We start from the raw sequence: 27,657 nt of genomic DNA, 5'->3' as shown, positions 1-27,657 counted from the left end.
GCTGGGGAGGGACTTGGGACAAGGGCCTGGAGGGATGGGATGAGGGGGAAGGGTTTCAAGCAGAAAGGGGAAATTGAGATGAGATGGGAGGGAAAAATTCTTTGGTGTGAGGGTTCTGAGCCCCAGGTTGTCCCCAGAAGCTGTGGCTGCCCCATCCCTGGCAGTGTTGAAGGATGGATGGGGCTTGGAGCACCCTGGGCTGGGGGAGGTGTCCCTGCCCATGGCAGGGGTGGCACTGGATGCATTTTAAGGTCCTTTTCAAACCAACTTATTCCTTGCAAACTCAACTCCCCACTCCCCCCGGGCCTTGCTGCATCCCCAGGTGCCATCACCCAGCATTAAGCACCTGCAGGACTTTTTCACTTGCTGTAACCTTCTGCTGCAACCCCCCAAGCATGGACCACATCCATGGCACTCTGTGCACCACTGCTCCATCTCTATGGCTGCACATGGCTCAGCCCCCTCTATGTGATTGTTAATTACCAATTCATTATTTTTTCATCAGAAAATGTCTTTGTGTATTCCCTGTTGCAGAATGTGCTCAGGTTTTTTTCGGTTTTTTTGTTTTTTTCCTGGGGGGTGGGTGTTGGCGGGGTGGGGGTGGGTAGGGAGGGGGACAGGGTGGCGGAATGGCAACTTTCATGACCCCCCTTGCCCTGATCTGCTGGAAATGGGACTCCCCAGAGCAGGTTTGGCCCCCCTAGAGTTAGGCGGGTGCCAGCTGGGGTGCCTGGGGCACGAACTGACATCTGCCACCTCCTGAAGGGGTTTGTCCCTGTCTCAGCACCCCGAGGAGCCCCCCAGGGCGGGAGGAGGAAGGGGCGGGAACCCATAACCCCTCCCTCTGCCTCCAATTAGCGGCAATTAGCAGCTATAAAGGGGCTGGGGTAGGGGCAGGGGGATACCGGCAGCAGCGGGGGTGGCACCATGGCCGCAGGGGGTCCGTACGTGCAGGTGAGGGAACCCGGGGGTTCTGGAGGGGCTTGAGCTCTGCCCGTGGGTCTGGGGGCTTCTGCCTCCCCGGAGGTTCAGAGCCCTGGCTGGATGCCGGTGGATGGCTCAGTGTCCCCCTGGGTCACCTTTCCACTGCTGCCTGGCTTAGTGGCACCTCGGGGGTGGGGGTCCCTCTGCCGTGGGGCGCAGTGCTGCTCATAGAACTCCGGGCCACACCGGCACCCATGGCCGGGCAGCACCACTCAGGGGTGCTCATTGAGGGTGGGCTGAAGGCGTTGGTGCTGCCCAAGCACCAACCTGTCCCGATACTTTGCTCCACCGGATCCTGCCCTGTGTCCTCCGGCCCCCAGCTCTGCCTGGGGTGGGTGCTCCTGGCTGCAGGCTGGGCTCCTGCTCCTCGTCTTTGCTGCGAAGTGGGAGAAGTGAGAGCTGCAGCTGGAGAGCAGACCCGAGCTGGGGCTGCTCCTCCTCTCCCTGGAGTCCTCAGGGATGGAGGTTCCGGTGGTGTTTCTGTAGAGATCAGAGGTGCAGTATCTGCCACTGTGGTGTGACTGAGGTGTCACCAGCAAAGCACGGGGTTTTCTGTGCGTTGCCGTGTCCCGTGTCACGGCCGGGCTGTGACCAAGGCAGGAAGGACAACGAGTGTCCCGGGTTTGTGCCGGCTTCAGGGCCAGCTTGGGAGCGCTGGGGAAGGCGGGCAGTGCTAGTGAGGATGCTCTTTTGTCCAGCTTTGATTTCAGACTAAAATCCCTCCGTGCCTTCCCGGGAAGCTGTAGATGGTGCAATTTTCGCTCCCCCCAGTGGTTACTGCTCATAGAAGATAATGGCTCCCTGCCTCTGCTCGGTCTCTGCAGCCCCATCTCTTTCCTTCCCTCTTCATTTCAGCTGAGAAGTCAAGACTTTCAGTCCTCTGATGGTTCCTTGGATGTGAACCCAAAGTTCAGCCCTCTCCTTCCCCCTCCCCAGCCTTCCAGCTCCTTCGCTGCTTGTCTGAGCAGCTCTAACAAGGCATGGACACCCGTGCTTCACACGTTGCAGAGATGGAAAGGTTTGCTATAAGCCAGGTTCCCTGGATTTGCAAACCCAGTGAAACCAGGATGATTTTCCAGACCCCAGTTTCTAGGGAGAGGCTGGTCCTGGCTCGCTGGGGTGGGAGCATAGGGATTTTGAGCACTGCTGCTGCTCCACAACAGCTCCCAGAGTTTGTGGCTACATCTACAGGCTCCTAGCTCAGCCTAAGTGTTAGGCTGTAGCTATTATATTTTCCACCCTCCCTTCCCTATTTTAGGCTTGCAATATGGCCTCATCTCTGCCTGCTGGGAGCTGCAGGAGGGAAGCAGCTCCTGGTCCCTGTGGCTGGGCAGTAGCTGGTGAGATGGTGGCTGGCAGAGCAGGGCTGTGGGTGCCTGTGCCTGGAGAAGGGGCACCAGGAGCTGCAGTTCCCTGGCCTACAGGTCCTCCTGTGCCAGCTGGGGATTCACCTGTTGACCTTAAGTTTGGTTTTTTGGCACAGGTTTTACCTCTACCCCCATGGTGCTGTGCTGTTTCAGCCATGCTGAGTGTGGCATCACACTCCCTGTGGCATGGCTCCAAAGAGGGATTTTGGGGCATGAGGAAGGTGCTGAGGCTCAGGTCTGAGAGGTGCAGAGGGAAGTCAGAGCTCTCACTTCATCAGCACCTGCTGTCTGCAGAGGGAAGCTGAGGCTCTCTCCAAGGGTCCCTTCCTTCCCATGTGCCTGCAGGGTGCCTGGGTGTGGATCCCTGATTGTGCTGAAGTCTGGAAGGTGGCAGAGATAACCAGAGGCTACAAGGAAGGAGATGCCATTCTCCATCTCCGGCTGGAAGATGGCTCGGTAAGGCTGGAGCTGTGCAGCCCAGGAGGTCCCTCCTGTGCTTGCCTTGTGGTCAGAAATCTCCAGGTGGGAGAGAGCTCTGCACCCCAGACCAGCCTGGGCTCCTCAGCAGGGTGCAGAGTGGCTCAAATGCTGCTTGGATGCATCTCCTCTGGTGTCTGAGCAGGAGCCCAGGATGCTGTGGCTGTGTCTGGCTCACGTGCCCTGTGTCCCCTGACTGATGAGCTGCTCCTTGCTGCCTGCTCCTGCCTGACCTCCCCAAAGGCCTCCAGCTCAGCTTGCCCTGACTGCTGGGCTGAGATTCCTGGAGATGAACAGCCCCAGCAGACAGCACCCCTCCCCCATCCTGCCTGACCCCGCTCAGAGCTTGTCCTGCTCCATCTCCATCCCTGCAGGCACTTGCCTACCCCATCGAGTCCCAGCTACCACCTCTCTGCAACCCCGAGTGCCTCTCAGGTGCTGATGATCTGGTGGCCCTGAGTTACCTGCATGAGCCCGCCGTGCTCCACTCGCTCCGATGCCGATTTCTGGAGGCCAAAGCCATCTACACCTACTGTGGTGAGCCCCCTCCCCTGGCTCCTCAGCCAGGTGCCCCACAGCCCTTTGCTCAGCCCTCTTCCTCCAGGTATCATCCTCATCGCTATCAACCCCTACGAGCCATTGCCCATCTATGAGGAGGAGGTGATCCATGCCTACAGCGGCCGTGAAATGGGGGACATGGATCCCCACATCTTTGCCTTGGCAGAGGAGGCCTACAAGCAGATGGTGAGGTGAGAACATCGCACAGGAATGCCCTCAGGGTTGCAGTAGGGAGGGGTTAAACCCTGCCTCTGGACCCTGTGGAGAGTGGTTCTGCTGAGGTACCAGCTGTCCTTAGCTCCTGTTCCTTTCTGGCAGGTTTGGGAAGAACCAGTCCCTCATCATCAGTGGTGAGTCAGGCGCAGGGAAGACTGCGACAGCCAAGTATGCCATGAGGTACTTCACCACTGTTGGGGGCTGCCTGGGCAACTCCAGCATAGAGGAGAAGGTGCTGGCTTCCAACCCTGTCATGGAGGTGAGTTCCCCTCAGTCCCTGAGACTCTGCATGGGGATGGCTGGGGTACCACTGCTGGCCCTGTATCCCTGAGGTGATGCTTTGTCTGTCTCCCTCTGTACGATGGGTGGCAGGGACTGAACTTCTCCAGAGCACCTGGAGATCTGGGGTCAGCTAAAATCTGCTGCTCTCCTTCCCCACCAGGCCTTTGGGAATGCAAAGACCACCAGGAATGACAACAGCAGCCGCTTTGGGAAGTACATAGAGATTGGCTTCAGCCATTCATGTGTCACTGGGGCCACCATCAAAACCTACCTGCTGGAGAAGTCCCGTGTCACCTTCCAGGTGGGTCCCCAGGATGACATGGGGACAGGGCTGAGTGGGAGGATGCTCCTTTAGGGCATCCCCCTGTGGAAGCAACCCCAGTGCTGCTGAGTTGAGCTGGGAGGGGAAGGTGTCCCTTGTCACCAAAATCTGGGGCTGCAGCCCTGCTGCAGGAGAGGGAGCAGGGTGGCCCGATGTGACCTGGCTCCTCAGGGATTTTCTTGCTCGTCTGCAGGCAAAAGCAGAGAGGAACTACCACATCTTCTACCAGCTCTGTGCCTCAGCTGCCCTGCCTGAGCTCCGGGGCCTGGGTCTCTGTGAGTGCAACCATGTCCTCCTGGTGGCACAGCTTGCTGCCAGCATATTCTGTGCTTGGCAGTGTCAGGACATCCAGCCCTCCCCAGCTGGAGAAGGTTCCTGGGGGTGGGATAAGGGGTGGGAGGGTGTGCTGGTTCACAGCCTGACAAGTCTTGCCCACAGGTGGGGCAGAATTCTTCCACTACACCCGTCAGGGTCAGTGCACTGCTGCCCACAGTACTGAGGATGAGGCTGACCTGGACAGCACCCGCCATGCCTGCTCACTCCTGGGTATGGGGCTGGGAGGGCAAGGGTGGGACCCAGGGCTGGTTGTTATAAAATCATCGAATTTTTTGGTTGGAAAAGACCTGTAAGATCATCAAGTCCAACCATTCCCCCCAACACTGCCAGGGCCACCACCAATCCATGTCCCTCAGCACCATATCTCCAGGGATGGGGACTCCACCCCTGCCCTGGGCAGATGGGGTCAAGGGCTGACAACCCAGGGAGAAATTGTTCCCAAGCTCCAATTTAATCCTCTCCTGGCACAATTTAAGGCTGGTTCCTCTTCTTCTATCTTGTCCCAGCTGGGGGGAGCCATGGGGTAGGAATTGGCTGCCTGTGTGTGTTAAGAGGAATGAGCCCTGGCTCCAACCTCCTCTCAGGGGGTTGCAGAGAGCCAGGTCTCCCCTCAGCCTCCTCTGCTCCAGGATCAACACCCCCAGGGCCCTCAGCTGCTCCTGGGCAGATCTGTGCTCCAGACCCTTCCCCAGCTCCATGCCCTTCTCTGGACACACTCCCTTTGAGGTGCCCAGCACAGGGGGATGATCCCTGCCCTGGTCCTGCTGGTCACACCAGTGCTGGTATCAGCCAGGATGCTGGTGGCCTTGTTGGCCACCTCGGCACACTCTGGCTCATATTCAGCTGCTGTTGATCAACACCCCCACGTCCTTTTCCACGGGGTACTTCCCTTCTGCTTTTCCCCAAGCCTGGAGCATTGTGTGAGGTTGTTGTGACCCAGGTGCAGGACCCAGCACTTGGTCATGTTGCACCTCATGCCATTGGCCTCTGCCATCTCTCCAGCACTTTGCTGTGGTGCTGGTGTAGGAGTGCAGACATCTGAGGGCTGGGTCACCTGGCTGTCTACTGACATTCCCATCCCTTGGGTTTATGCAATACAGGGGGTCAGACCAACCCAGGGTGGGGGGAATCTGGAGAGTCCCTCACACCTCTGCTGTGTCCCCAGGGGTCCCTGAGGCTGAGCAGCTGGAACTCTTCAGCATCCTGGCTGCCATCCTGCACCTGGGCAATGTTGTGGTCAGAGGGAGGGACCGTCGTGGTGACAGCTGCTTTGTGGAGGTGGGGGAGAGCTGCTGCCTGCAGCCTGTGTCCCAAACTGTCCCCTGAACTGTGCTGGCTGCAGGAGCCGTGTTGCAGGACCACTGCGGCGACAGGGGTTGTCCCTTTGCAGGCTGCTGATGAGGCCCTAGGGCTGTTCTGCACGTTGCTGGGGGTTGAGGCCTTACAGGTGACACGCTGGCTCTGTCACCGCAAGCTGGTCACTGCTGGGGAGACCTTCCTGAAGCCCCTGTCCAGGCAGCAGGCACTTGAATCCCGGGATGCGCTGGCCAAGTACATGTACGGGCAGGTCTTCAGGTGGATGGTGAGCAAGGTCAACCGTGCCCTGCGGTCACTGGAGGGACACTGTACCTCCATTGGCATCCTGGACATCTATGGGTAAGAGCTGCTCCCCTCTCCTGGGTTTCCTGGAAGAGCAGGGTCCTGCTCCTGCATCAGCTCTGCAGCCACCGACTGCTCCAGCTGGAGCATGGGAACATCACTGTCCCTGCAGGGGGGACACTTGGGTGCCTGTGGCTGGTGGGGTGGCTCTGCCCAGGAGGTGCCTCAGGCAGGTCTCTGCTCCCCACAGGTTTGAGATGTTTGAGCTCAACAGCTTCGAGCAGTTCTGCATCAATTATGCTAATGAGAAGCTGCAGCAGCTTTTCAACCTGGTGAGTGTCACCTAACTGTGTCCTCTTGTGAGCCCAACACATCCCTGTTCTGCTGGTCCTTTTGGAGCTCTCTGCCTTAAATGTGGTTGGTTTTCCTGTTCCCCAAACATGGGCTTGGGGAAGTTGCTGGAGCCTGGTGTGGTCTTTTCCTTCCCTCCCAAGTGCTCCTGCTCCAGAAGGGCTGCTCAGGTATCTTGTGTAAACCAAGCCACTGCCTGGTGTCTGGCCACCTTTGTCCCCTCCTGGCTCAGTCCTGCTCTTTTCTCCCTGCGTTCCAGCATGTCTTCAAGTGGGAGCAGGAGGAGTATGTGACTGAGGAGATCCCTTGGGTCTTTGTTGACTTCTGTGACAATCAGCCATGCATTGAGCTCATTGAGGGTCGGCTTGGCATCCTGGACCTGCTGAATGAGGAGTGCAAGGTGGGGTAAGGGGTTTCAGGAGCAGGCTGCTGTGGCCACCAGGAGCCCCCCTGCTTCCCCTTCTGACCTATTTGACTTTCAGATGCCCCAAGGCAATGATGGGAGCTGGGCCCAGAAGCTTTACCAGACCCATCTCACCAGCTCCCACTTCCAGAAGCCCAAGAGGCCCATGGATGCTTTCATTGTCTGCCACTTTGCTGGCAAGGTAGGGACAGCTGTGGCAGGGCAGCCCTGGGTGGGGAGGGCTTGGCAGGGGCTCTGCACTGATGGGCAGCCCGTACTAGAGCTGGTGGTGGCATCTCCTGCAGCCTCAGACTGGCAAGTGGATCCCGCTGGCTTTGCTTTTTCAGGGCTTGGCTGCAACTCTGAGTAAAAATATGGAAACTCTGTCTGTGATGGTTCCCATCAGTAGTCTTGCAGCAGGGCAGGAGTTAGCACTGTGGCCACCACTGGCTCCTCTGACTCTTGCAAAGACTTCTCCCAAAAGCCTTAAACCAGGAATCCCAGGATCTGGGAAGCTGCTGGCTATTGCTGATCCATGCCTTGTCTCCTGCCAGGTGGAGTACCAGTGTGATGGGTTTGTGGAGAAGAACAGAGATGCTGTCCCTGAGGAGCTGGTGGGGCTGCTGAGAGCCAGCAAGGTGAGAAACCAGCTCTGAGTAGGAGCTGTGTAGGACAGAGCCTGGCCAGCTTGTGGCCCCAGGAGCCTGGGGTTGGGAATAATGGGTGATGTAGGAGGTACAAACCATGCAGGGGCAATCCCTCTGCCTGCTGGTGCAGCCCCATGCAGTGCTGGCCATGGGCAGGGTGCCCTGAGGTGGGGGTATGCCCCACCCTGTTCCCCTGCCTTGAGCTTCCCCATCTTTGGGGTCACTTTGTCCATGTCCCTGCTGAGAGAGGGTCTTGCTGCTTCCTGGTCTGTAATGCTGTCACTTCTCCCTTCTACCCTGCATGGCCATGGCAGAAGGTAAGGGACATCATAGAGCATTCTCAAGCACACCTGGGAAGGTGCCCATGGCTTGCACTTTTTTCCTGGGAAGAGCAGCATGTAGGGCACAGCTGGATCTGGCACATCTGGATCTGTCACAGCTGATTTGCATTAGGGCAGAGGCCCATGCACTGGGCTGGCCTCTGGAGTCTGTGGTCTCTTGGGACTTTGCTGGTGGTTGTGGCTCTCTGGGTGCTGGGGGATGCTTGTGCTGAGGTGTGCCTGACTCTCATGGCTCTGCTCTGCACAGTCTGCCCTGCTCATGGAGCTTTTCCTGGAGGAAGGCTCTGGCCCCACATCCTTGCAGTCCCGCAGGTCCAGCGGGCACTGGGTCCCCGCTCGTCCCAGCCGCAGGTCGCTGCCGGGGAGCCAGAAGAGCAAGAAGTCCATCTCCAGCCAGGTATGGAGACATTCCTGGACAACCAGGGCTGGGAATAGCCCCAAGGGGAGGACCCTGGCCTGGGGGAGCCCCATCAGCCCCAGGATACTCCTGAGGGCCCTGACAACACTTGCCTTGTCCTCTGCAGTTCAAAACCTCCCTGCACCGTCTGATGGAGACGTTGGGCAGCACCACCCCCCACTACATCCGCTGCATCAAACCCAATGATGCCAAACTGCCCTTCATGTGAGTGCCTGCCTGGGGTGGGGACACTGCTGTCCCTCCCTTCTGTGTCCCTTCTGCCCTGACCCTTTGTAGCTTGGGGTGTGCCAAGCTGGCTGGGACCTGTTCTAGGTCAGCTCCTCTTTGCCCCAGGTTTGACTCCAGGAGAGCAGTGGAGCAGCTACGAGCCTGCGGGGTCCTGGAGACCATCCGGATCAGTGCCTCAGGATACCCTTCCAGGTACTCTCCTGCTTCAGCAGCACCCTGGGTGCTCCCAACTTTCCAGCACTTCTGATTCCCCCTTTGTCCCACTCAGGTGGACATATCAGGAGTTCTTGGAGAGGTATAGGGCTTTGCTGAGCAGAGAGGAGCTGATGGGAACTGATGAGAAGCAAATCTGCAGCCTTGCCCTTGAGAGACTGCTCCAAGTAAGGGTCTTGCTTGGGCAATGAATGCCTCAGCATGCCTTGCAGATGCTTCTCCCAATGTGTGGGTGCCCACTGGGATATAACAATGGCTCAGTTGGGAGATGGGAAGGAACCTGGCCTCCAGAGAGGCTCGGTGAGGAGATGGAGGCCACAAGGAGCACCATCCCTGGGGGGGATTCTGACTTTGTCCCAGGGACTGACTCTACCTTTGCCTGCAGGATCCCAGCAAGTACCGGTGTGGGAAGAGCAAGGTGTTTTTCCAGGCTGGCCAAGTGGCTCACCTGGAAGCACTGCAGTGCCAGCAGCTGAGGGCAGCCTGCACCTTGCTGCAGAGGCATCTGCGGGGGTGGCTGGCACGAAGGCACCTGGGACGGGCACGGGCAGCAGCTATCTGCCTGCAACGCCATGCCCGGGGCATGTTGGCCCGGAGGTGAGCAGGGAAAGGGGCTGGGCAGGACCTGCAATGAGCTGAGATGAAGCTCAGCCTTGGGAAGAGCTGGAAGTTTTCTGGGCTCTGGGCTGGGTTTTGACCTGCATGTCCCTATCCCTGGGCTGCTCTGCTTCGACACCCGCTGCCTGTTGTCTCTGCCCTCCCTGCAGCTTTGTCAGGATGCTGCGCAGGACCAGGGCTGCTGTGGTGCTGCAGAAGGCTCTGAGGATGGCTCTGGCCCGGCGCTCCTACCTACGGCTGCTCCAGGCTGTCATCACCATCCAAGCCTTCACCCGGGGCATGTTTGCCCGGCGCCTTCACCAACAGGTAGGAGCCTGGCAGGACACTGGGTGTCACCTGAAGGGGGGTGGCTGTGCTGCCATCGCCCCATCTCTCCCTCCACAGATGGTGTGGCAGCAGAAAGCTGTGGTGATCCAGGCTGCTGTCAGGGGCTGGCTGGCCCGGTCCCACTATGCCCGGCTGCGTAGGGCCATCATCCTCCTGCAGAGCTGCTACCGCCGGCTGCGGGCACACCGGGAGCTGCAGCGGCTGCGGGTCCAGGCCCGCTCAGTGGAGCACTACAAGCAGCTGCACAAGGGTCTGGAGATCAAGGTGATCCAGCTGCAGTGCAGGCTGGATGAGCAGGTGGGTGCTGGATTCAGTCCTTGGTGGCCCACATGGCAGTGGGGGGCAGCTGCCTTTCTGCTGGCTGCTTCTTATCAGCCCCTGGGCAGTCAAAGCCATCCCTGCCCTTGTCTTTGGGTTTCTCCTGGTCCTGGGGTGGGAGATAACCCTTCCTTATAGAGGTCATCTGGGTCTCATTCCTGGGTTCTCAGTGTTTCTGATGGATGTAGGGCTGGTAGCCCTGGGGATAGGTTGGGCACCCTTCTGGGTGCTTGGCTGGGGACAGCCTTGCAGCAGTGTCATGTTCTGGGGACATTTCTGGTGTGATGTGTTCTTCCACCATGATTCTGCTGGCAGTATCTGCTGTCACCTGCTGGATGAGTGCCTCTGCTTTGGCTGTCACCATTTCTGGGACTGTCTGTGGAGGGGTTGGGAAGTATTCTGTGGTGTGATCCTGTCTCTGGCCATTGAGGGAAGCAGGGATGGAAAATCCTGTGCTTGGGGCTGGCCAAGAGGTGGATATGGGGCTGTGGAGCATGAGCTCAAACCTGGCTCCATGCAGGATGGTGTGGCCTGGGGAGCTGCTCTTTGAGCTGAGCAGCTGAGCTTTGTTTGAGGTGACAGCCATGGCTCAGGGCTCCCAGCTGATGGGTGGGAGATGGATTATCCAGACTGGTTGCAGAGAAGAATCCTGAGCTGTGTGGGTTCTCAGAGAGGCAGGTGGGGATGTGCCCTTGCTCCCAGTTAGAGGCCTAACGTGCTCTGCCCATTGTCCCAAGGCCCAGGAGAAGCAGAGGTTGTTGGAGCAGCTCTCAGGGCTGAATGCTGCCCATGCTGAGGAGGTGCAGCACCTGCGGGATGAGATGCAGCAGCTGCGGGAGGACGTGGCCCGTGAGGCCCAGGTGCAGAAGCTGCAGGAGCAACTGGCTGAGCTGGAGAGGCAGCATGCAAAGAGCTACCTGGCCCAGGAGGTGGAGGAGCTCAGGCAGGTCAGTCAGCCCAGGGGATGCTCTCACTTTGCTGGGGCTTTCCAGAGAACTGGCAACACGCTGAGTGTCCTGCCCTGGGGTGGAGACCTCTGGCAGGCAGGGCTCTGCCTGTACCTTCCCCTCTGCTGTTCCGCAGCGCTTGGCAGAAGTGGAAGGCATGAAGCTGCAGCTGGGGAAGGAGAGGGATGCTCTGATCCAGCGCACCTTGGAGCAGTCGCAGGATCTCGAAGGTAAAGGGCTCGACTGGATCTCCTGACCTCCTTCCCTGAAGTGTGGGCTGGCCTTTGCAGGCTTTGCTCTGTTCCTGCCTGTCCCTCCTCCCTGCTGTGCCTGTCCCCACAGAGCAGCACCAGCGTTCAGCACGGGAGAGCCAGGGGCTGAGGCAGGAGCTGGAGGAGGAGCGGGTGCGTTACCAGAGCCTGGTGCAGGAGTACGCGCGCCTGGAGCAGGGCTACGAGAACCTGCAGGATGAGCTGGCCCTCCACAGGGTGAGGGGCTGGCAGGGACCCTCCTTTGGCTCCCTGTGGGCAGTGCCAGCTGGTCCAGGGCACTCTCCCAACCTCCAAGCTAAAGCATCCTCCTGGTGCTGTGTCTGCTCTGCTCCAGATGATGCACCAGTGGGTGCTTGGGGTGCAGGGGAACAACTTTTGTCTTTCTCTCCTTCCTCAGCAAAGCACCTTGAGACGGTCCCCTTCAACAGAGAGCTTCATGGGCTCTGAGAGCAGCTACTTGTCCTCCATGTCCACAGCTCCCTCCCGAGATGGCTCCGACAAGCAGGCAGAGGCTAGTGGTGACACTGGTGGGGCGGGGATGACAAGAGAACTGTCCCTTCCCCTGTCTGTGGGGACAGCTGTGCCCTGGGGCTCCTAGCTGGGTGTCTGCTTTGCCAAACCCTCTTCCTGCACCCAGGGGTCGGAGGAGCTGCAGCCCCAGCCCAGCAGTGAGGTGCTGCTGAATGGCGGTGTGGGCCAGGATCCCTTTGGGAAGGCGTACCTACTCCTCCTGGGACAGCTCAGTGCTGCCAACGAGGAGCTGGCCCGGACCCGAGAGGAGCTGAGGAGATCCAAGGAAACAGTGGAAAGGGAGGAGAGGAAACCCTTGGACTTCCTCAAGCGCAGGGTAAGCCCTTGCCCCGCAGCCATGAGCAGGTCCAGGCTGGTGGGGCCACCTTCACCCTGTGCTCCTCTCCCTACAGAACATTGTTGAGATGCTGGGGCTGGGCAGGAGCCCGGGGAAGGTGTCAGCAGAGGAGGACTTGAAGCATGCCTATGATGCTGTGCAGGTTGCCAACAGGTGAGTGTGGCCACAGAAGATGGTCCACAGCTGAGGCTGGGTTCCTCCCGATGGGATGTGGGGTCCATGCTACTGGTGGGGCTTTTCCTGGGCTCAAGAAGAGCCTCCAAAGTGGATGGTGCTAGTGTGGGCTGTGCTGGGAGTGCTGGAGCCCAGTGCAGCCAGATGGGAGATGGTCTGTCAGCAAAGCTGGGGCTGTGATGCTCCCAGGGTGCCTTGGGCTGGAGAAGAGTTGAGGGGAGAAATTCCTCTTCAGCAGCCTCCCCAGGGGCTGGGCTGTGGCAGCTAAAGGAGGTGGGTGCCTCAGTTTCCCTGGGTGCATTGTGCAGGCTGCTGGCCAGTCAGCTGCGGGAGGAGAAGCAGCAGCATGAGGAGGAGGTAGAAGGGCTGCAACTCGACATTCGCTCCCTCAAGCAGCTGAACCAGCAGCAGGCAGCCCTCATCCAGGACCTACAGCGGCAGCAGGGGCAAGAGGGGCTGCAGCACCATGTCCTGCAGCTCAAGGAGGAGAACTGGGTAAGGAGAGGAGATGGCAGAGCCAGGCTTGGGGCTGGCTTCCATGGCCGTGCCCTGGGGGGAGCTGCAGCAGCCCCTTAGGGAGAAATGTGGGGGAGCCTGCTGCAGCCCCCCAGCTCAGCTCCCCTTGGTGGGTGCTGGGGGGAGGTATGTCCAGCTGAGGGAGGCTGGCTGAGCCCTCCTGGGGCTGTTCCTGCCCAGGAGCTGGCCCAGAAGCTGGAAAAGCAGGAGAGGACCACACTGAAGCTCCAGAAGCAGCTGAGAGCCTATGCAAAGCAGATCCAGGAACTCACAGGCAAGTGCTGGCTATGGAGGGAGGTGTGGGGCTCACTAGCCTCATGGTTTGAGCTGTGGGGGGAGCAGAGTCCTGCCAGAGATGTTGGGGAGCATCTGCTTGGACTGATCTGAAGGGATCTGGTCAGATCAGATCCCCACAGAACACATCAGGATGTGACCTGTGTTTGTCTCCCACAGTCAAGAGAGATGCTGTTGGGCCAGTGCAAGAGCTGGCAGCAGCATCCCCTATGGTCCAGTCCCTGGCTGGGCTGTCCCAGGCTATGCTGGCATGGAGGATGGAGGATGAAGGGCGCATTATCAAGGCCATCATCACAGGTAGGGGTTGGAGAAATAGGGATTCCTTACCTCAGGTTTGTTCCCACTTGCCAGTCTGTGTGAGATCCTCCTTTCACTGTTGCTGGGGCTCAGGATCAGCTTTCTGTAGCTGCCTGGATCCCAACTGTCCTGCTTTTCCCTGCAGACTACAAACCACAAGGCAGTCCCTGGTCCCTCCCAGACCTGCCAGCCTACATCCTCTTCCTGTGCTTCCGTCATGCAGACCACTGCTGTGATGGGCGCCGGGCTCGCTCCCTCCTGGATGCAGCCATGGATGCCATCAAAAGGGTCATGAAGGTGCTGGGCTCTGTATTGGGTTGAGGGAACAGGAGCTTCACTATGAAAGGTGGGGGTGGCACTGGGACAGCAGCCTGGCCCCCAGGGCACAGCATATGCCTGGCTGCAGTCTTCAGCCTTGAACATCTTCTGGGGTGAAGGGTGCTCCTGGGTACTTGCAGAGCTCCTGTGAGAGGGTCCAGCAGCTCTGTACCCCCACAGCCCTCCTGAGGATCTGTGTGGCTCCTAGAACTGCCATTGGGGGGTGAGGGCTGTCTGCTGACCCCAGTGCTCTCTGTTGGTTCCTGCAGAAGCACAGTGACAACTTTGATGTGGTGGCACTCTGGCTGGCCAACACCTGCCGGCTCCTCAACTGCCTGCGCCAGTACGGCCAGGATGAGGTAGGGCTGGGATGCAGGGGCTCTGACACCTCCTGGGATGAGTGGGAGCTGGAGGGACAGGATTTGTCCTTACTGCTTGGGCTGATGCTGCTCTGTGCTTGCTGGGGGACCCCGCTGGCCTCCTGGTGCTTCTGTCTCTCACCCAGCCTGTGCCCACAGAGCTACGGGCAGGGGAACACGGCACGGCAGAACCAGCATCGCCTGCAGAACCTGGACCCCCAGAGCTCCTGCTGCAGCCTGGGTGCCCTGGCGGTCCAGCTCTACCAGCAGCTCATCTGCACTGCTGAGAAGCGCCTCAAACCCATGATTGGTATGGCCTGGGTGCAGGGTGCTCACAGGGTGCTGGTTTGGGGTGGAATCGCAGGGCTCAGCTCTGTGAACTGCTCACACTGTTAGAGGATACACCCAGGGGGGAAGCTGAGCTCTGAACTTGGGGTGGCTGGAGAGCTAAAATGGGCTCAGCACCATGGTGCACCACAAGGGAGCTCTATTCTGTCCCCTGCTTTGCAGCCTTGTGTGGCAGGGTCAACTATCCTGGAGGTGGCAGCAGCCTCTGCAGTCCCAACTGGGACACAGAATCCTAGGACAGACCAGCTTGGATTGGAAAGGACCTTAAAGACCTTCTACTGGCCCCTTCCTCCCTGCCATGGGCTGGGACACCTCCCACCAGCCTGAGTTGCTCCAAGCCCCATCCTTCAACACTGCTGAGGATGGCACAGCCACAGTTTCTCTGGGCAGCCTAGGCCAGGGTCTCACCACTCTTATAGTAAAGAATTTCTTCCTAATGTTCAACCTAAATCTCTCCTCTTCCAGTTTAAAATGATCACCGCTCATCCTATGACTCCATGCTCTTGTAAAATATCCCTCCCCAGTTTTCCTGTAGGCTCAGGAGCAGGGTAGTGGCTGCATGAGGCACAGCTCAGGGGCTCTGTCTGGTTCTGATGAGCCTTTACCTCCCCTTTAGTTGCTGCCATGCTGGAGAGTGAGCCCATCCAGGGCTTGTCCTCCTCCTGCCCTCCCGGCCCCCACCGCTCCTTGGCAGCCTCTGCTCACACTCTGCCCGAGCTGCTGCAGGTGCTGGGCTCCTTCCGTGCATCCCTGGATCACCACGGGCTGGCCCCCAGCGTGGGGCACCAGGCCCTGCGCCAGCTCCTCTTCCTCGTCAGTGGCACCACCCTCAACTACCTGCTGCTGAGAAAGGACACTTGCTCCTGGAGCTGTGGCATCCAGCTCAGGTCAGTCCCCACAGGAGCTGGGTGTCTCCAGGGATGCTGGGGCATGGCCCGTGCTCCCCCCCAACCCGGTGTCCCTGCCAGGTACAACATCAGCCAGCTGGAGCAGTGGCTGCGGGCAGAGGGGCTGCAGCAGAGTGGGGCCTGTGAGGTGCTGGAGCCCCTGGTCCAGGCTGCCCAACTGCTGCAGGTGAAGAAGGTGACAGAGGAGGATGCTGGAGCACTCTGCAGTCTGTGCACTGTGCTGTCACCCCAACAGGTATGGGGGGGGGGGAGGTTGCTGCCTGCCACACACTCATCCTCACCTAGGGCTCCTTGGCCTCCCACGTGCACCAGAGATGCCCTGGGGTGGGGACCACAGAACACCCAAGGGCATCTGGATGTGCCAAGCCCTTCCCTGTTCATGGTCCCCACTGTCTCCTCCAGGTTGTGAAGATCCTCCGGGCTTACACCCCAGCTGCTGGGCTGGAGGAACGCATCAGCCCCAGCTTCATCAGCAGGGTGGAGGTGAGCAGGACCTGGGGGGGTTGAGGTGCTGTGAGGGAGGGGTTGTCCTTTGGGCACCCTCCCTGAGCAGCCCAGGATGTGTCCCTACAGAAGCAGCTCCAGGAGCAGTATGGAGAGGGCCCCAGTCAGCTGCTGGTGGACACCAGCCACCTCTTCCCTGTGCACCTGCCCTTCACTGCCTCCCCCCTGCACCTGGATGAGCTCTGCATCCCTGATGCCCTCGACTTGGGCTTCCTTGTCCACCCCTGAGCCAGGTCTGTCCCTGCACCACTGCTGCTGCCTCCTCAAGGGGTGTCTGGACTTTCCTGTGGGGTGGTAATGTGGGGCTGCGGCACTTTGTGTGTGCTGTCCTTTAGGAAGTGATTTGTTTATTGAACTCGGGTGCTGTGTTCCTGGCACAAAGGCCCTGTGGCTGTCCTGTCTGAGGGGTATTGGTCAATTTTTAATTCTTTGGAGTTAATAAAAGTATCTTTGCATATAACTGCAAAGTGGAAAAAAGAGCACTTCCAATGGTAGGTTTCCAGAACTTCTCTGGAAGTGGTCTCACCACCTTCAGTGTGGGGTCCTTCAGTCCTCTCCCAAGCTAAAGTCTGATCTAAATGTTCTCTCATTTTCCAGTGAGGGGGCTGGGCCTGTGCAGTGCCTGGGGCTCTTTGGAGGGGATAAGGGTTCCAGCAAGCTGCTGGTGAGCTGCCCTACAGGCCAGAAGGAGAAATCTTCCCTGGGTTAGTGGTAGCCCTTGTCCTTCTGGGGCATTGCCACTTCCTCACCCTGCACCTTCTGCTGGTGCTGCAGCTTCCCCAGGGGCTGCACTGCCGTGGGGCTGTGATGGGAAAAAGTACTGGAGAGAGAGTAAGGTTCCAGGCACTTTAGGGCAAGGGCAGGGACTTTCATCAGTTGTTTGTTTTGTTTTTTTTTCACTAAGTGCTGGTCTTGCAGCTGGACAAGGGGCAGAGGGTCCATGCTGGTCCTGCAGCTCCCTCCCTCCCCCTTCTGGGGTGATCTGGGGCTCTCTTACAGTGGCAGTGAGGCAAGGTTGGGCTCCTGAGCAGAGGGTGGTGGCACCAGTGCAGGATTTTCTGGAGGTTTTGAAGCCCTGGGGGGATGCTGGTGATGGCCAAGCCCAAGGCTGTGCAGGAACAGCAGTGCTACAGGAATACCATCCCCTCAGTCCCAGCAGCAGAGGAATCAGGACAACTGTGCAACAACAACAGAAATTTTATTGTGTTTGGCCAATAAACAAGTACTTACAAAGAAAAACCCATTTCCATTTAAAAAACAAAAATTAAAAAATAACTATGCCTGGGAATGTGAGCCACACCACCCTCACAGCTCTGTGGCAGGGACTGCTCTCCTGAGCCACTGCCCTGCAACATGGGCAAAGCTGGAAAGCAGTCTGCAGCATGGCCCAGCTAAAGGACATACAAAGAATTTATGAAAAAATAGGCATTTTAAATAAGGAACTTAGAACAACTTAAAACATTTTATAAAATATTATGGTTGCCATTTCAGTGTCTCAATTCTAGGAACTATTTTTGAACCCACGTGCCTCTCTGCAGTCTCTTTTTCCAGGGAGCTCCATCTCTGTCCAGCTCAGTCTAAAGTACCTAAAAATGAAAAAAAAAGTACCATAAATAATATGCAGTTTCAGGACTCTGAGAAGTGCACTCTCAGAAGTGCAATTATGTCAACGAATGAAACTTGCTTATAAGCTGATAAAGGAACATGCAGTAACTTTTTGAAGTTTAAGCAAATCACAAGCAAGTAAAACGAAGTTTAGCTAAAAGGTATTGTAAGTGTCTCAGGGACCACTTGATTTGTGTTTCCCCTCTCAGAAAGGGGGAGAACAAGTTACGCTATTAATTATTAAAGATGTGAAAATGGAGAGTTCTGCAAATGAAGTCCTTTCTCCCTCAGGAAAGAGATTACACAAAATACTGAAACCAAATAGAAACTTACCTTCCAAAAAAGCAAATTCATCAATAGCTTCAATGGCATTATCTGCAGGAAAAATTGAAAATAATTAATGTAGATAAACCAACTCAATTTTTGCATCTGTTCCATACAGCAGCATTTGTAATTGCATCACAGTACAGTGACCAATTTTAAAAAGTTTTACTTGTTTAGGAGCTGGTGTGAGAAATTATTGATGTAATATCTGGTAGAAAAGAAGTTTTGCTCTCCCTTCTTCAGAGAAACAGAAGCACCTATGGTTGCTTCATAACAATGGGGCAGGTGGAAAAATCCTCCCTCCTAGCACCCCTTTGCTAAGGACAGCACAGAATATGCTCTCATACCGAGGTCTTTCCTCTGCAGAGTTTTCCTTTTTCCTTGCTGTGCGTACACATAGGCATCTTTAGCTATGGTCTCAACAAACAATTCCTGCAAAACAAAAACAAGACAGTTTCATACAGGGGATAAGAGAGAGAAGAGTGAATATCCTACGAGAGGGCAAGAGAAAACCAGAATTTCTTCTTGACATTTCCCCTATCTAATAAATAGCTCTGAAAATAAAATTGTTGGATGGTGATGGAGATGTGAAGCAACAATGGAGGAGAAAAGGCTGAGTGTACTGGATGGTGATGGTTCCTCGGAACACCTCTGGGAGAGCAGCTACAAACCAGCCGCTCCCGGGGCACCTTCTGAAGGAGGAAAGGTGTCTCATGCTCAGCAGATGAAGTGGATGGAGCAGGACAATCCTCAGCTGGCACCCAGCAGATACCTCAGCTGAGGAGTTACTGCAGGGGGGCACCAAAAAAGGAGAGAACACAGAGTCCACCCAGGTGCCACACGATGCCAAAGCCATCCCAACAAACACACCTCTCCTGAGACACGGGAGGCACTTTCCACAGGAGGAGAAAAAAACAAACAAACCCCAACCAAACCCTTTACAGGTTGCTCTGATCTCACATCGCAAACCTTGACGATGCAACCGGGGTAGGCAGAGAGCCCTCTGGAGGAAGCAAAGCCCCAGGGCACATTTCCACGCACACCCGTGTTCCGCCCCTCCCGGCGGGGATCCGTGCGGCCGCGCACCCCTCTCCTCCCGCGGCTTCCCGGCACTCCCGGGCCCTGCCGGGTGCTCCCGGGAGGATCCAGGGGCGGCCGGGCGAGGGCTGAGGGCACCGTCCCGTTTCCCGCCGGGAAAGCTCGGGAGCGGCTCACAGCCCTCCTCGCTGCGGCTCGACCTGCTGACCAGAGGACACCCCTCGAACCCTCCAGAACTCATTAAAACCAACCAAACAAAAAAACCCCACCCCACACTTATTAAAAACCCAAGCACCTCCTCCAGACACAGCGCAGCACCCGCCTGGAGCGGCCCGGAGGTTCGGCCTCCCCTCTGCTCAGGGCCGCCGTGATCCCCGCACCCACCGCACACCCCCGCGCCCACCGGCAGCCGCCGCCCCTCACCGTGGCCCGGGCCAGGACAAACACGGCCTCCTGGCTGGCCAGGGTGACGTCCGGGTCCGCCTTCACCAGCGCCTTCACCCGGGCCAGCGGCAGCCGGGCCAGGCGGCTCGCCCCGGCCGGCCCCGCGCCCGCCGCCGCCTCCTCCCCCGGACCCGCCGCCTCCGCGCCCGCCACCGGTACCGGTACTGGCACCGGTACCGCCACTGGCACTGGCAGCGCCCCCGCCACTGCCGCCATCCCGCGCCCAGCCCCGCGCCTGCGCCGGGCCGGAGGGCGGAGCGGGGCCGCCGCGGGTCAGGGGTGAGCCCGGCACCGTGGAGAGAGGGAGGAGGGGTACGGGAGGCGTCCGAACCGTAGAGGGGGTGAGCTGAGACCACCCCCGGCACAGGCCTCGGGATCTTCATCACCACCACATACGGCTTTTCATCCTCACCCCAAAGGTCCAAATGTGGCTCTTGAGCTTCCTGTCACCCTCACCCTGAGGGCTGTATTCCTGCAGGTGGGGTGTGGGACCTCTTGACAATCCCCTCTCTATCCTGCCTCCATCTGGTGGGGTCAACCCTCCAGTGCCCATCTAGGGCACTCAGCACCCTCCTGATGACCCTGGGGACTTCCTTCCCTGGCAGGTACGAGCCTGTCCCAGCCTTCCCCATCTCCTCGGTGTGCTGCCTTGTCCTTGAAACCATCCACAGGCAGGAGCCCCTGTGGGCATTGCTGGTGGGACATCTTCCCAGAGGCCAGGAGGGACAAGCAACCCTGGGACGGGGATATCAGCACCTGCCAGCCCATCCCTGCTTCACGCCGTGGCTCAGCCTCTCAGACCCTTCCTGCCTCTGAGGCAATAAACGGTAAAACCAGGAGATTTCAACACAGAGATGGCCCAACTTCACCCCACAGCATGCAGAGCACTTCCTCTGCTTTCTGGCAGGACTCTGTGCTTCAACAGAGCAAATGTCCCCTGGTTTTGGATACACTGGAAAGCCATAGCCCTCTCCCCAGCCCTCCCATGCTCCTGCAGAACCCACTGGTGTTGGGCCATGCTGGTTCTGCTGTGTGACCCTCACGAATTGTCTCTACCCTCTGCAGGTCCCATGGGGCTCTGAAGACCTGACCTACAGCAGGTTCTTGTTGGCCACCCTTGGACAAGAACATAACTCCCCCTCCTGATCCTCTCAGCAGCCCATCCCTCACATCCCAGAGCTGCTTCCTGAACCCCAGGTTCTTTTCTGGATGAGACTCTTATGGGGAGCAGGCTTTCGTGGGCTTCAAGTCCAAACAGCATTGCATCAGGAGCTCCACCTCCTCTTTCTCCTCCTGCTCTTTCACAGTCACTCTATAGCGACTTCCTGGCACTGCACACAACTTCTCATCAACCATTAGCAAAGAGCTTATGGTTTCAGCAGAGGAGGACTTTGGAGAGGTTTGCCTTGTACCAGTCCTTCTGCTTGGATGACTCTGGTGGCCTTCAGGAAGGAGGAGAGCACACAGGAAAGTGTCTGCTGATGGAAAATGGTGAGTAAGAACTGGACCTGGGCTGCTCTGCACCTTGGGGCAGAGTGCTGGGAGTGGAGCTGTGTGTCCTGCTTGGAAGATCCTTGCGAGGGATCCTTCTGGAAGAAAAAGTCTGCCTGTACATTTGAGGTGGTTGGAGCTTCGAAGGTTTCTGACCAGTTCTTGGTCAGAATATTTACTTGGTGATGTGGGATGAATATAAAATCTGTGGAAGAGGAGGAGGCCACACTCAGTCACTGAGCTCAGGAGAACGTCAAACAGTGCAAAACGTACTGCAAAAGCTGGGATTGATCCTGGTGACAGTGGTACTATATCCCACAGGTACACCTGGGGACTCTGCAAGTCTCTGGTCAAGGAACAGCTCCAGTGCAAAGGGACACTGTGGTCCAGGGACAAGGAGGTGGGAGAGAGATGGAGGAAGGCAAGATGATCATCCTCTCCCTCATCAGGTTATCTGAGCAGCTTAGGAAGATGTTGGGCCATACCTTGAGCTTGGCACTCTTCTTCCAGAAGTCGTCCACTCTCCTCCTGGCAGCCTTTGTCTGGAGGCTTCAGAAAAAGCTGTTTTTCAGTCATTCAGGAAGTCAGGGCAGCTCTGCACTGGGGTCAGCATGTCCCAGTTCACAGTGTGAGCAGCACAGGAAACCCCACTGGCCATGAAAGTAGGGCAGAGCTGCTGCCTCTGGGACTGGTTTTTCTGCACAGAGGCTTTGGCAGGATGAGTTTCAGTGGCTGCTGCATCTGAAAGTGGAAGGTCTTGAAGTCACTCAGAGAATCACCAATAAAGACATCAAGAAAAGGTGGTTCTAATATAGATTTATGAAAGTGTGACTTAACAGAACCTAGTGGCAAGGCTCCCTCTATTACTTTGTGGAAGGGATGTGTAGGGGTTGGAATTGGATAGGAATGACTTACATGGGGATCAGGGGAAATGATTTATGCAGTGAGGGGAGGCTGAGTCAGGTTGGAGTGATTTGCACAGGAATTAGGGAAAAGAATGAGGAAGGCCCTCCCGTTGAGTCAGGAGGGTCAGAGTGGATCCCCTTTTTTTCTAAAGTACTTCTCAGAAAGGAGTCTGGGTGCAGCTGGATCCTCTCCTGGTCCCAGACTTGATCAACATTTTACAGCTAAGGGGGTTGAGTGTAGAGATTTCAGTGTGGTGCTTTAAACAGGGAAGTGTGGGCCTGGTGTGATTTGCAATAGCAATAAACTAAGATTGGCAGACATTATTACAACAAATCACAAAATCTGATGATATGCTTTTCTGACAATCAATAATCAATACAGATTAATCAATACAGATGTGCAGCTGAAGATCTCATGAAGTTTCTAACCTAAAATGTGTATGTGCATGCACATGCAGACAGATGGAGAGGTTAAACACCTTGATGCCCCCATGGTGGTAGGACCTGTTCCTGATCTGGTGCAGCCCTGTATTTTTTTCTCAGGCATGTTCCAGGATCACATTTGATGGAAGAGGCTTAGTGTCAGCCCAAGCTGAAGAAATACTGCATTCTCAAGGGGACTCTGACTTGTTTTCCTCCATGGTGCTTTAACTGGAGCTTTTCTTGTTTGCAGACACATCTGGAGGGGAAAGAGGCCGTGGTGAGGCACCTTCGGGCAAAGTTCCAAGGGAACAGGATAGATCCTCCCAGAGGAAGTGGCTCTGCAGCATCCCCTGCACCAGGCTCCAAGGGTGAGCCACCTCCTGAGCCTGCCTGGGTCAGGAGGTTGGACTTCAGCAGAGCCTCTCCATCTCACAGTAAAGATCAGAGTGTGGGACAGCATTTGCCCCCTCCTGCTGTCAGTGAGACCCCGAGATGGCTGGTGCAACTGAAGAAGGGGATTGCTCAAGACACCAGTTCCCCCCCAACCCCTGCAAAGCCAGGAGGAGAAGACACATCAAGAAAGGAGGTGGCAGCCACCTCTGATCCTCCCCAGAGAAACCCAGCCCCACAGACATGGCCACTTGCCAAAGACAAGGGTCCTCCAGCAGTTCCTGCTAAAAGTGCAGCTGTTGCAGCCTCCTCAGACATTGTGAGAAGCTCTCCCAGGGCAGGGCACCCAGCTCTGCCTCGGAGGAAGCCTTTGCCCCATGCCAAGGTGCTGGGAGCAAGGCCAGGCAAGCCCAGGCGCCCTCCTGTCGTGGATCTGGAGAAGTTTTGTGTGGTTGCACATCCCAGGACAGCCATCTGGCCTGCCATGGAGCCACCAAGGAGAGCTTGTCCAGGTATGGCCTTGCACCTGCAAGTCCCTCAGAGAAGGATGCCACTTGTTCAGGAAGGAAAATCTCCCAAAATATCTCTCCAGTTAGAGTCTGAAGCTGCTGGGAGATGGAAATATTGTGGAGGGGGGGAAAGGAGGAGCTGATGGAGTGGTGGGGGCTGGTAATGCCAAAGGGGCTTTTATAGACAATGTGGAAAGGAAGGAGAAGGAGGGAAGAAGGTGAAGAAATGAAAGGGACTAAGTACCATGTCCCTGGCTGTTTAAGTGATTAACAGGAGGGATGCTGGCAAACTGGGCAGGGCACTGAGGTGGTTGGGAGCTGGAGCATGTGGGGAAAGAGAGGCTGAGGATGTGGTGGTTCTCTGTTCAACACGAGCCTCCACAGAATCACAGAAGTACTTTGGTTGGAAAAGACCTTTGAGTCCAACCATAACCTAACACTGACAAGACATTAACTAAGCCATATCCCTAAGCACTTAAATCTTCATTCATGAAGCCAAGCCATGATGATATCTATACCAGTCTTAAATCTCTCCAGGGATGGCAAGTCCACCACTGCCCTGGGCAGCCTGTTCCAATGCCTGATAACCCTTTCAGTGAAGAAATTCATCTAACATCCAATCCAAACCTCCCCTGGTGCCACTTGAGCCCATTGCCTCTTGTCCTGTCTTTTGTAACTTCATTGAACAGACCAATCCCCACCTCTTTAACCTCCTTTAAGCAGTAAGTTCTCCCCTCAGCCTCCTGAAATGTGAAATAATCCCTCCCTCTCCTCATTTCAGCCAAACCAGGCTGTGCTGCATCAGCTCCGGCACGGTTCCCCCCGCAGGATGCTCCAAGTGTGGTGGGGTAAGGATGAGGTGGCACTTTTATTCTAGGTGACTTTCAGGCTGTCCTCACCCAGTGGGAATGGCACAAGAGGAAACAGAAAGAAGGTCCTTGGGTTTTTCTGCCTGCTCTCAGAGCCCATGGTGGGACAGCACCTTGTGCAGGCAGCTCCATGTCCATTCCTGCACAGGTCTGGCTGCTGCCATCACACTCTGCTGCCCCTCCTTTGCCCCCCAGGATGTTGTTCTGCTCTGTCCCAGACCCAAGGCCAGACCACAGCCAGTCCAACCTCCTGTTGTCCACCACCCCCCTGCAGCCTCCATCCTACCCTTGGCCCCCACTGCTGCCACTGCAGTGGGGCTTCCTAATTGCTGTCTGCCTCATCCAGGGATGAAGATGAGATATATGATGATGTAGAGCCCATTGGTTTCCTCAGGAAAAGCCAAGATTTTCTGCTGCCCTCCATGTCCTGGCTGCCAGCACATCCCCACCCCAGAGGAGGTGGGTACAGGAGGGGCTGAGATGTTGGCTGGGGGGAGTGCTGCAGCTCAGAGAGCCTCAAGCCCCCATCCAGCCATGGGCAGCAGCGGAGCCCACGCTGAGGCCACTGCTCCCATGCACAGTGGGGTGAAGGATTTCTTTTCTGCCTTTTAAATGGGCATTGGAAGCCCTGATCCTCTCCATGCTCAATGTGCAAACTGAGGGTTTGGTCCCAGGAGGAAGCTCTTGCTGCTGTTTCAGCCTTGTGTCCTGTTTCAGTGGGTATCTGCACCTCACAGCAGCCTCACTGCAGGTTCTCTCTCTGGGTTTGGTTTTACAGGTGGTGGTGCTGGTCAAGCCTCTAACAGAGTTGCTTTCCTGGCAGCTGCACAGAGGTAAACAGGGGATTTTACTCTTTTTAAGAATCCCAAAATGGTCAGGGCTCTTTGCTGCTTTGACAAAGGTTGTGGTTTAATGGTGTCTGCAGAGCTTGCAGTAGAAAATCCCATGGTGAAGAACACACGTGGCAGGTTTAAACGTGGGCCAAGAGCTCCAGCAGCCCTGGAGGGAGGCATGGGGGGAGAGCTGGTGCAGGAAAATGTGATGGGGCAGGAGCCAGGGTGGGAGAAGGGGAAGGAAGGGAGCAGAACGTGGGGTCACCAGAGATTTCCTGAGACTCACAACAATTCTGCAGAGAAGCCCATGTCTCTCAGAAGATGAAGCCAATGACGCTCAAGGAATGCAAGAAGGAAGAGAAGGCAGACAGGGAATTTCAGAAGAAATTCAAGGTAAACACAACAAGCAATTGTTTATCCCTCTAATGTCCATCTCAGCTCCTGGAAAGGGTCCAAGGCAATAGCAAAGAGGAGCTCTGCTCCACAGAGATCAGCTGATACCCAGGTCAGACCTGAACCATCACCAGATCGGATCAGTTTGCCTACAGAGGGAGCTGCTGCTTCTAAGAAGGGAGAGAGGTAGGAGTGGCCCAGGTCACACTGCCCTGGGACAGGGGCTGAGCTGCAGCTCTTCTGTTTGTGTTTCAGTTTGAAGGAAGCATCAGTGTCCTGACTCGAATGATGGTCGACCCCGCAGCACCAGAGAAGAGGGGTGGAGGGAAGAACCTGCCACTGAGACGAGGAGAAATTCTTGATGTGATTCAGTTTACAAATCAAGAGCAAATCCTCTGTCGAAACAGCCAGAGGAGGTGTAAGTTGGTGGGGACTGAGGCTTTGCCCACAATGGGGATCACACAGCCCATGAAGAGTGCAGACACCCACTCCAGTAGACAGCAGGAGATGTTCCCTTGTTTTTAAGCAGAATTAACATGTACCTGGGTCTCAAATGTTCCCACTTCTCTCAGCACAAATAGAATGTCAGATTGGAAGGGACCTCAGGGATCATCAGATCCAACCCTTCTATGTAACACTGTAGTTTATATGAGATGTCTCAGCACCCTGTGGAGCTGAGACTTAAAATTCCTAAGTAGGGGAACCCAGCACTTTCCCTGGGAGATCATTCCAGTGTTTGACTGTCCTCATGGTGAAATATTTACCTCTTGTGCCCAATCAAAACCTCCCCAGGAGCAACTTGTGCCCATTGTTCCTGGTCTTATCCATGTCACTCCTTGGAAACAGGGAGTCTCCATCTTCTTTGGAGCCAACTTTTAAGTATGGAACATGGCAATAACATGTCCTGCTCTTCCTGCTGATCAGCACCAGCATTTCTGCTGGCAGCTGGGCTTCTCACTCCCCTCTGCTAAAAACCTTTGCAGTTCTCAGAGTCTCTCAGCCACCAGCCTGGCACATCAGCCTTTGTGTTAGGCACAGACTCCACAAGCTGTGTTGCACCAAAGGGAAACAAGGATCAGATCAAACCCCACCAGGCTCCTTCCCTGCTTGGCTCCCTAGAGCCCTGTCCCTCCTTGCTCCCAGTTCTCCCTGGGGATGTCAGACATTGCTAAACCTGCCTGTCCTGGGCAGGAGCAGGTGGTGATGTGAGACCCTGGCTCCTGGCACAACCTGACCAGTGTTTCCTCACTTTTGTGTTGCAGATGGCTACGTGCCCCGGGCTGTGATGCTTCACCTGTGAGTACCTCTTCTCCAGCCCCTTCCTCCTCACTCCGTAAGGTGTAGTAATTGCTCAGCAAGTGCCCAGAACTGAACCAGCCCTGCCACTGACTGTCAACTCAAAACCATCAAGCCCAGGCAGCGACCATAAGAATAACAGCAGCTAGTTACTCTGGGGTAATCCCAGGGTATGGGATGCCAATTCTAGTGCCTCCCACTGGGAGGAATTCCCAGGGTGCTGTAAGCCCTCCTCAAGCTGTGGTCCCTCACATGAGACCTGCCCAGACACTGTTCAGATGCTGCTGGTGGCACAGCACAATGGGCCAGCACTATCCCGCCACACAGCTGGGTCTGTGGCTCCCAGCAGCCTGAGATGGGGCCACCAAACATGTCCAAGGTGAGAGAGGCCAGAGCCCTGCTCAGAGGAGCTCATCTCATCTCTGTGGGGAGAGCACAAGGCTGGGAGGAGGTGAACAGGGGTGCCTGGAGGACAGCAAAGCCTGTAGACATGTTAGGAGAGATGGGACCTGCCCAGCAGCAGAAGTTGGGTCTTGTCTCAGTATTGAGATGTGGTGGGGACATGGGACACCAGACTGCTCACAGCACTCCCTCTTTTTCCTCTCAGGGACACTGACATCTATGATGACGTTGAGACTTATGGTAGGTGTAGCCCTTTCACCAAGTGCTGGGTTGTGCTCCCTGGCAGGGGCAGGCAGCAGCAATCCCCACACCAGCACCAAGGCCTTCCCTCCTACCCTCTTGCCCTTTTCCCACCTCCTGTCATTCCTCTCCCGCTCTCTGGGACATCCTTTCCTTTCTCTCAGTTCCTTACAGAGTCTCATGTTCCTCCATTCTCAATTATTTGGACTTACCCACACCCTTCCCTTCTCAGCTTGCTCCCTCCGTTTGCTGCCAGTCCCAGGGACCTTTTGATGTACTTGAGATGTCCCTGATCCCCCAGACAACTCAGGATGCCTTTTCCCAAGCAGTTTCTTACTCCTGGCATGCAAACTCCATCCCCTGGCTCTCAGATGACTCTGAAGATGGAGCTGAACAGACACCTGTATTTTATCTGTGCCAATAAGCAAATATTTTATCTGATTTCTGCCTGGCAGGTTGAGTGATCTGCACTAAAGGCAAAGGCACAAGATCGTTCCAACAGAGACCTCCCCAAGGGCTGAAACCTGAAAAGCACAATATGCCACACTCCTGCTTGGGAAGGAGCTCTGCTTCCTCTGAGATGACTGCAAAAGCCACCGTGTCCTTGGGCTGCAAGGACCCTGTCTCAGAGGGCAGGGGGGTGAAAAAGATCCTCAAGTCCAAATACTTCTCTGTGGCTTTGTTT

General features: G+C 56.5%; 3 protein-coding genes across 7 annotated transcripts; 2 read left to right on the top strand and 1 right to left on the bottom strand.

The window, feature by feature from the left end:
* The first annotated feature begins 927 nt into the window (after positions 1-927).
* On the top strand, positions 928-16,038 carry LOC103532643 (unconventional myosin-Vb). The gene is made up of 38 exons (XM_030466650.1): positions 928-954; positions 2,697-2,807; positions 3,203-3,365; positions 3,433-3,577; positions 3,705-3,861; positions 4,045-4,185; positions 4,400-4,481; positions 4,645-4,752; positions 5,708-5,820; positions 5,933-6,198; positions 6,392-6,473; positions 6,752-6,892; positions 6,975-7,097; positions 7,450-7,533; positions 7,857-7,859; positions 8,131-8,280; positions 8,408-8,505; positions 8,635-8,721; positions 8,798-8,909; positions 9,128-9,339; positions 9,510-9,666; positions 9,745-9,984; positions 10,743-10,952; positions 11,089-11,182; positions 11,295-11,440; positions 11,622-11,804; positions 11,880-12,071; positions 12,148-12,245; positions 12,575-12,761; positions 12,963-13,056; positions 13,233-13,373; positions 13,519-13,670; positions 13,961-14,050; positions 14,210-14,360; positions 15,015-15,285; positions 15,367-15,541; positions 15,709-15,789; positions 15,880-16,038. Exons 1-38 carry the CDS (start codon positions 928-930, stop codon positions 16,036-16,038), a joined length of 5,226 nt encoding a protein of 1,741 aa, XP_030322510.1.
* A 949-nt stretch (positions 16,039-16,987) lies between these two features.
* On the bottom strand, positions 16,988-19,437 carry LOC115599847 (DNA polymerase epsilon subunit 4-like). Its single transcript, XM_030466649.1, has 4 exons — positions 19,201-19,437; positions 18,087-18,171; positions 17,749-17,790; positions 16,988-17,396 (listed from the first exon to the last, which is right to left on the bottom strand). Exons 1-4 carry the CDS (start codon positions 19,435-19,437, stop codon positions 17,383-17,385), a joined length of 378 nt encoding a protein of 125 aa, XP_030322509.1. The 3' UTR covers positions 16,988-17,382.
* A 73-nt stretch (positions 19,438-19,510) lies between these two features.
* On the top strand, positions 19,511-27,638 carry PRAM1 (PML-RARA regulated adaptor molecule 1). Of its 5 annotated transcripts, none has more exons than XM_030466589.1 (11): positions 19,511-19,699; positions 20,287-20,712; positions 22,291-22,943; positions 23,716-23,787; positions 24,155-24,267; positions 24,587-24,641; positions 24,941-25,034; positions 25,290-25,452; positions 26,297-26,330; positions 26,938-26,972; positions 27,205-27,421. In XM_030466589.1, the coding sequence occupies exons 2-11, from the start codon at positions 20,710-20,712 to the stop codon at positions 27,243-27,245; spliced, it is 1,263 nt and encodes a 420-aa protein (XP_030322449.1). In that variant the 5' UTR covers positions 19,511-19,699; positions 20,287-20,709; the 3' UTR covers positions 27,246-27,421. The 5 variants fall into 5 exon arrangements, with proteins under 5 accessions (XP_030322449.1, XP_030322446.1, XP_030322448.1 ...); XM_030466586.1 differs by having other exon boundaries at positions 19,827-20,712; XM_030466588.1 differs by having other exon boundaries at positions 19,511-20,048.
* Positions 27,639-27,657: the final 19 nt, after the last annotated feature.

This window comes from Calypte anna, chromosome 28, assembly GCF_003957555.1.
Source record: "Calypte anna isolate BGI_N300 chromosome 28, bCalAnn1_v1.p, whole genome shotgun sequence".
NCBI lineage: Eukaryota > Metazoa > Chordata > Aves > Apodiformes > Trochilidae > Calypte > Calypte anna.
Note: the sequence above shows the minus strand (reverse complement) of the source record. Positions and strands in the feature narration are given on the sequence as shown.

Bases quoted from the DNA above. Each gene is read 5' to 3' on its own strand.
- PRAM1 (XM_030466589.1), top strand. The intron at 22,944-23,715 runs TATGGCCTTGCA...CCCTCTCCTCAT, and splicing joins CCAAGGAGAGCTTGTCCAGG to TTCAGCCAAACCAGGCTGTG. The intron at 26,331-26,937 runs GTGAGTACCTCT...TTTTCCTCTCAG, and splicing joins CGGGCTGTGATGCTTCACCT to GGACACTGACATCTATGATG.
- LOC115599847 (XM_030466649.1), bottom strand. From the start codon at position 19,437: ATGGCGGCAGTGGCGGGGGCGCTGCCAGTGCCAGTGGCGGTACCGGTG. The intron at 18,172-19,200 runs GTGAGGGGCGGC...TTTGTTTTGCAG, and splicing joins TTGTCCTGGCCCGGGCCACG to GAATTGTTTGTTGAGACCAT. The intron at 17,791-18,086 runs GTATGAGAGCAT...TTTTTCCTGCAG, and splicing joins TCTGCAGAGGAAAGACCTCG to ATAATGCCATTGAAGCTATT.
- LOC103532643 (XM_030466650.1), top strand. From the start codon at position 928: ATGGCCGCAGGGGGTCCGTACGTGCAG. The intron at 3,366-3,432 runs GTGAGCCCCCTC...CTCTTCCTCCAG, and splicing joins AGCCATCTACACCTACTGTG to GTATCATCCTCATCGCTATC. The intron at 9,985-10,742 runs GTGGGTGCTGGA...CATTGTCCCAAG, and splicing joins AGTGCAGGCTGGATGAGCAG to GCCCAGGAGAAGCAGAGGTT.